This window comes from Pagrus major, chromosome 7 (genome assembly GCF_040436345.1).
Source record: "Pagrus major chromosome 7, Pma_NU_1.0".
Taxonomy (NCBI): Eukaryota; Metazoa; Chordata; class Actinopteri; order Spariformes; family Sparidae; genus Pagrus; species Pagrus major.
Window position 1 is genome coordinate 21548229 of NC_133221.1, and position 7085 is coordinate 21555313.

Consider the following 7085-nt stretch of genomic DNA (forward strand, 5'->3'; position numbering starts at 1 on the left):
TAACGTAAATAATGACATAATTGTGTCAAAATCATTAGCATGGCAGATTTATTAATAAATATAGGATTCTCTCTTGCATGTTGAGAGTTTTGGAGATCTTTTTTTAAACATGGATTGTTCTTTTTTGTTGTTTTTTAAATAATTTACTGGAACTTATATATGTTGCTGATATATGTTTGTTTTGTTTTCTAGCCTGTTTTTTTTTTATCATTTAAGTTAATTTTAAACATGTTCAAAATATATAAATGGGGGGAAAAAATCTAACTTCCAAGGACAGCTATGCACTATAATTACCTTTGTATAGTACAAACTCGCAGTATGGGGCAAAGAGACCATGGACGGCGTGTTTTCCATGGATGCATTCCAGAAAAAAGAAAAGCCAGTTTACAGCTAGATTTAATGAAGACTGTGTCATTATCGCTAAATTCTGGACTTAAGTAGCTATAAAATTGCCACAGTTTGTTTGTTGCCATTACATTTTCACAAAAGACAAACCAAAAGCTGGCTGTCTTATGTTTTTCTTCCTTTGACGCCAGTCAAGTAGTTCTACCATATCACCACAAGAGGGCAGAAAAACCCTGATTATAATGTAAATAATCATGACCGTCAATACTGTTTACAGGGCAGGTTAGTTTCTAAACATCATAACATTTTCTCTTTATTGTGATGAGTTTTTAGAATTATAAAGCATACAGACATTGAATTGTTTTATTCTTTGTTGCTTTTTTATGCGTATATATATTTAAACTTGTTTATGTTACCTATCTTTGTTGTCCTTGTTTTAAAGCAACATTATGTAACTTTTTACCTTTAAATAACAGCTTCAAAATCATTTTGATGGTACAGCCTCTTGTAACAGGGTGAATAGTGTCTCTGTCTCAGCCACTCCGCCTCCTATCACTTGTTTCTGCACTCTGTAAATTCAGTGAGAGGATCACAGCGTTACATACATGTTCATTTCAACATACAAGTTTTCAACACATAACATTGTTATGACGTAGCTTTGTTTGTAGTTTGCACCTACATTACACCTGACAGACTGTTACACACCTGGGATTTGTATTTCCGACAGTGGTGTTGCACTCAGAAACTGTGGGGGGCGCCAAATCACACAAAATGCCAATTTCTACATAATGTTGCTTTAAGATGGACACCTGTTATTTCTATTCATCTTCCTGAAAATTGTTCTTGGAACTGTGTTTGATGCTAAGAGCAACTTAAAACCACAGTCCAAATTATGTTTATGTGTACACAAACCGGGCCATTAAAGCTGATTCTGTATCTGATTCTGAATGTTGTCAAACCAACCATCATGTTGCAACCATGTGAATTTGCTTTGCAGGTAGAAGTTAAACAGACTCCACATCTTACTTTCAGTCCAAGCATTTACATTAGGCCTACATGTAAACTATTATAACTCTTCTGTTTTAAAGGTTTATGTGTATAGGAGCAAATAAATTAAAATTGGTCATAGTAGTCATATAGAAGTGGGCTCATCCACTCTCTAAACACCTGTTTATGTAATTAGCTGGGTTAAAACCAAACATGTCCCTTTAAGAGGAAGGAAAGTAAAGAGGGGGGAGTGAAGTAAGAGGGCACTAGCCTACTTCCTCGCAGCCTTCACAATCAAAACACTATTCGTGCGCAATGGGTGAGTCTGCATCCCCGAAAGGACATTTTCTCATCTAACACTTGGCGCACATCGTCGGGAGGCTCCGCGGACAGCGTTTGTCGCACCATGCTTCAGCTGAACGACACGATGGAGCCGGAGAGTCCGGGCGCTGCGATTCTCCACCCCGCAGAGACCGAGGAGGGGGTCGAGGTTGCCTTCACGCCGCCGGAGGCCGGGCGAGGCTTCGGACACGGAGCCGCGGTGGCCTGCTGCCCCCCGTTACAAACGCTGACGCCTTTTCATGTGCACAACCCCACAATCCAGGCGAAAGTGAAGGACTACTTCGTGTTCAGGGTAAGTTGTTCCACTGTAGAGGACGGCTTGTGTCAACAGGCACCAAGGCCGGTTTGTTTTTAATTAGATCATATGCGCATGTGTCAAAATAACCCCCGTGGTAAATAAACACGACCACTGACTGAAGGTGCAGCGCATTGTCAGAGCTGCACCAGCACAGAACAGGGAGGAAGAATAGGATGCTGCTGCTGATGATGCTGCTGCTGATGATGATGTGTGATGCTGATCTCAGCCAGGTACCATTGAGCAGGCGGTGAGCGACATCAGGACCGTGGCACTCCCTTCAGAGGATGGAGAGGTGCTCAGTGTGTGGCTGCTGGCGGAGTGAGTATCCCAGCAGCATGTGGCTGTTACATTACCAGCCTGACACACGAGGGACAGTCTGCATGAGCTGCTGTGCGCCCTGCAGACATACACATACAGACACCAGCTGGACATGTATGCAGGCTAAATGTTTATTTAATGATGCTTTTTCCTCCTCACCTTTATTTAACTTTAAGTAAATGACACATTTGTGCTTTATGACGGTCAAATCAAAGCTGGCATATTTTGTCTGTTCCTACAGAGTTGATCACTGGAACAATGAGAGGGAGAGACTTGTGCTTATAACTGATCGGTAAGTCAGAAAGAATATTTTGTTGACTTACATGTTTTTACAGATATTTAGGTTGTTAAAAGTGACTTTTACAAGTAGATGTTATTTTGTACATTAAGAAGAAGACAAAGTTCCAGCAGACTGACAATTCAAAGGGCAGAAGGAGACAAAGAAACATCTGAGCAACAGTTAAGTTTTTGCCTTAGCAATGCTTTTCTTAAGCACTTCTAAGAATTGATCACAGAATATCATTATATTTAGTATCTTTAATTTAATAGTAGACCACAAAGGGCTGAAAGAAGTGCCCACCTGCACCGTTGTGGTTCACTAATAATCAATATCTAATTTATACTGTTTTTATCTACATTAAAATAGCCATTATTGACGAAAAGAAGACATCAATATGATAATAGTAATGCTAATAACAGACAGAATGAAGACAACATCACATTAGAGGAATTAGAAACAGATACATAGATTCAGAACAGGAAAAAAAATAAAAGGATAGACATTAATTAGTCATTTAAAAAAAAAAGGTCGTCTTCACATTAAAGCAGGTCTGTAAAAGTGGGTTTTAAGAAGTGATTTAAAGGAAGTCACAGATTTTGCCATCCTTATCTCCTCAGGTAGGTAGATAGAAAATAATAAAACAGGTGATTCCAAACGTTCAGACGGTGCATGTGTGTAGAGTAGTGTAGTGCGTGACGATTGTCTGTTGACACGTGTGATATGTTCTGTTGTGTGTGCAGGTCGCTGCTGGTGTGCAAGTACGACTTCATCAACCTGTTGTGTCAGCAGGTCGTCAGGGTTTCTCTCAACGCTGTAGACACCATCTCAGTGGGAGAGTTTGAGTTCCCGCCCAAATCCCTAAACAAGTACGCAAACATCTTGAGTTTTTGCTTTGTATATGAATGCCAGCTGTAAGAACTCCAATGACACGAGTAATCATTAAAACACTGCAGCTGTTTGTCGTTGCTTCTTTAGAATTGGGACAGATTTCTGATTCGAAATGGGCTTTCTCTCCAAGCCTACTTGGCTCAGCTTAGTGGCAGTGTTTTGGTGTACTGCTGGCCCATGTAGCTTGCTAATCCTCCTGTTCTCTTACAGGAGAGAAGGCTACGGGATACGTGTCCAGTGGGACAAACGTCCTCGGGCCTCGTTCTTAAACCGCTGGAACCCCTGGTCCACAGACATGCCCTACGCCACCTTCACAGAGCACCCCATGGCCCACGCTGATGAGAAGGTGGCCTCTCTCTGCCAGGTAGCATCCCTTTAACTAAATAAGACTGAAGATGCATTTTGAGTTATACATTTAATGGATTATTTGAAAACATCTGAAGGATGTAAAGCTCGAACTGTATGGTACTAGAGCTGCAATTATTAATCTATAAGTTGGTTTGAGTCATTTTTTAAAGAATATAAAAGTCAAAATTCTCTAATTCCAGCTTCTTAAATGTGATTATTTTCTGGTTTCTTTACTCATCTATGACAGGAGACTGAATATTTTGGGGTTGTGGACAAAACTGATGATTTTTGAGGACTTTATCTTGGGCTTTTCGAAACACTGATTTTTTTATACCATTTTCTGACATTTATAGACAAACAACTAATCGATTAGTTGTTAGTTGCAGCCCTATAAGGTACTTTTACATTTTTTATGGTGGCCTACTGCTTATTTCATGAGACAAACAATGGTGACCACTGGTGCAGCAGATCGTTCATGCACAATAGGCAGCACAACAGCTCTAGCAGTCACAGTCCAGCTGAAAACAAAAGACTGACTGCTGCCTCGAAATGAAATTCACCCCTTGAGAGAAAGCCAGTTAACAGTGTAGTCGTGACTTTGTGTATGAGCCCTTATTTTCAAAGCTGTTTATTTATTTATTATTGGCAAGGCAACAACAGTATCTGGGAAACTTTCTGGGGACATGACTGATTTTTCTCATGCACAACCATTAGCCATCCATTTTTCCACACTTAAGAGCAACTGGAGATGCCTCTTTGATTTTAGACAGTTAGTTTTATATGAAAATATAAATCGTATACTGTGTAGAAAAAAACAACCATCACTCGATGGAAAGATGTCAACTGTTTCAGTTGGTGTCAGTTTATTGTTAGACTGTAAAATATTCTGCCTCTGTTACAAATCTTTGCTCAAGTGTTTGATAACCACATTTGAGGGATCACTGCAAAAAAATGTGTCAGCAGATATATCGATATCAGAATTCTTCACTTCCTAATATCGGTATCAGCCCCAGTTCCTGTTCTAGTTTCATGTTCTTTTTCTTTCACTTGCCAAGATGGATAACTTCAGGACCCAGCTGGTGCAGGCAGTAAAGAAAGCCCACAAGGAGCACCCCATCCCCGGTCGAGCCAACGGTGTCCTGATCCTGGAGAGACCCCTGCTCATCGAGACCTATCTGGGCATCATGTCCTTCATCAACAATGAGGCCAAGCTTGGCTACTCTATGACCCGTGGCAAGATCGGCTTCTAAGGTCCACAGTTTCTCTAAATTACAAAAGAGTTCAACCCATGTGTCTGTGTTAAAACTGCGCTGTCTGAGGGAAGCTGTCGCTCCAATACAGTGCAATGCGCAACCAGTCTGTATGTGTAAGTTGAGCCCATGAGATGTCCACACCTCCTGAGGTTGGTGTTGCAGACAAGTGGTCAGCCTACTGGAGGTAAATGGCGCACAGCACTGCATGGACTGTCTACTCATTTGTCTTTCTTGAAAAAAGCTGCTCGCAGATCCACCATTCCAACATGGGCCCTCAGGAGTGTATGCCCAGGTGACAAGAGTTGGAGAGGAAGGACACAGCATTAGCATCAATTCATCGCCTCTGTACATATTCTAGATTGAGCTTCTTGTAGTCTAATATTCCTTATGTAACCACTGATTGACAAACTGTCGAAACTGGTGGGATGTTGAAATTCTGGTAGAGGAATGCAAACGTCAGGGTTGTTTCTTCAGGGTTAAAGATGTGCTTTGAGCTTTTTTCTGCAGAAAAACAGGCCACGCAGAGATGGGCAGGGAAACATGCAGTGAAGCTGTAACATCATCCAAGAATATGTTCCATATTTGCTAAATTTAACAAGGTTTGAAATAAAAGGATTGCATTATGCAGATCACAAGGCCATACAGTAGCTTCATGGTATGGAATAGCAGCTGACAGATTGAGTTTAACGGTCACAATATCACATGATAATTGTATAAATGTGACTAATTGGGAAAAATGTTCTGCGATTTGCGCTGCTATACTGAAAAGCTCTGGGATCAGCTGTTACTTGTGGAAAATAAGAGTTGTAAAACGCTTGTTGAAGTTGAAATATGTTACATGTTGTGACCTTCCTCTCTTATTGGCCAATGTGCTCTCCATGCTTACATTAGCCTAAATTATGTCATTGCTCAGAGTAGGGAACGGCATTAGCTACGATAGCTAAAATGTTCTTGTACGTTACAGATGTTTTATGCAACATGAACTTGTGAACCACGTCTTTATGTTTGTAAGTCGCCTTAAAGGTCCTGCAACTTCATTTATGTTAGGCACACGTTTGCACTAGTAATAACATCTTGGTTACAAAATGAAAAACATGCAGACAAAGCTTTGCATCAGTTCATTAATCCCATACTGTATGTATCTTGTGACCAGGAATTAGCTGATTATTTTTTAATCATTGTGCTACCAAAGGTAACCGGCCATATTTTCATGCTCAACAATGCCAATGAATAATTGTGTCTTAAAATGCCTTTTTCTGGTCGTAACTTCCGCATGTTCCCTGCACGTTGAGTTTGCATGACTGATGTTTTTAAAAGGAAATTGTAAATACTAATTAGGTTTTATTTATTTGTTGCTATTTTGCAGATAACTCATGAATGGTTCTAATTGATAATGAATATTTCAGTGCCAAGTCTGAAGCATTTTATTTAGGGATTTTATCATCACAAATAATGTGAAGGCTTACTTTTTGTTCTAGATATCTGTAGCACAGTAGCCACCACAAAGAATAATAAATGCCTACATGTTCTCATCGGGGGCCTCAGCTCCGGTCATTGTCAAGAAGTGCATTTACACCATGTTTGTTTTGTCGAGGACTGCAACAATGTGAACGAGTTACAGTCCAGGTTGCTGTACAATTCAAGCTTTTATAAATGGGACATCATATAGACAGACAGATGATGCCCTGTGGCCATGTAATACAGTCCTTAGTTATTTAGTACTGCCTGTTAGTTGTTTGGATTCTTACTGGGATTTCAGTTTGGTCATAGCGGGTAACAACTATTAAATCCTCTCAGTAATGATGCATTTTGTTTCCAGTTTAAAGATGTCATCCATGTGTCTGTAAGAACTGCACACTGTACAATGCTTTAAAAATACACATTTAAAAACCTCTCAAGTCTTTGTTTTATCGAGTAGATTCATTGCCACAAATATTAAAAGCTTTTTGTCAAACGTCAGCAGTTGGAACGTTTTATGGCACCAAGAAGGACATCAAGCTGCAAATGTTCTCTGTAAACCAGAATG

The 7085-nt window shown here is 40.1% G+C and overlaps 1 protein-coding gene across 1 annotated transcript; it reads left to right on the forward strand.

Moving 5' to 3' along the window:
* The first annotated feature begins 1633 nt into the window (after nt 1-1633).
* Nucleotides 1634-6953, forward strand: tprg1l (tumor protein p63 regulated 1-like). Its single transcript, XM_073470490.1, has 6 exons — nt 1634-1966; nt 2199-2290; nt 2532-2582; nt 3311-3436; nt 3669-3822; nt 4862-6953. Exons 1-6 carry the CDS (start codon nt 1739-1741, stop codon nt 5054-5056), a joined length of 846 nt encoding a protein of 281 aa, XP_073326591.1. The 5' UTR covers nt 1634-1738; the 3' UTR covers nt 5057-6953.
* The last annotated feature ends 132 nt before the right edge of the window (nt 6954-7085 follow it).

Coding starts and splice junctions, on each gene's coding strand:
- tprg1l (XM_073470490.1), top strand. CDS start 1,739: ATGCTTCAGCTGAACGACACGATGGAGCCGGAGAGTCCGGGCGCTGCG. Junction 3,437..3,668: donor CCGCCCAAATCCCTAAACAA/GTACGCAAACAT, acceptor GTTCTCTTACAG/GAGAGAAGGCTACGGGATAC. Junction 3,823..4,861: donor AGGTGGCCTCTCTCTGCCAG/GTAGCATCCCTT, acceptor TCACTTGCCAAG/ATGGATAACTTCAGGACCCA.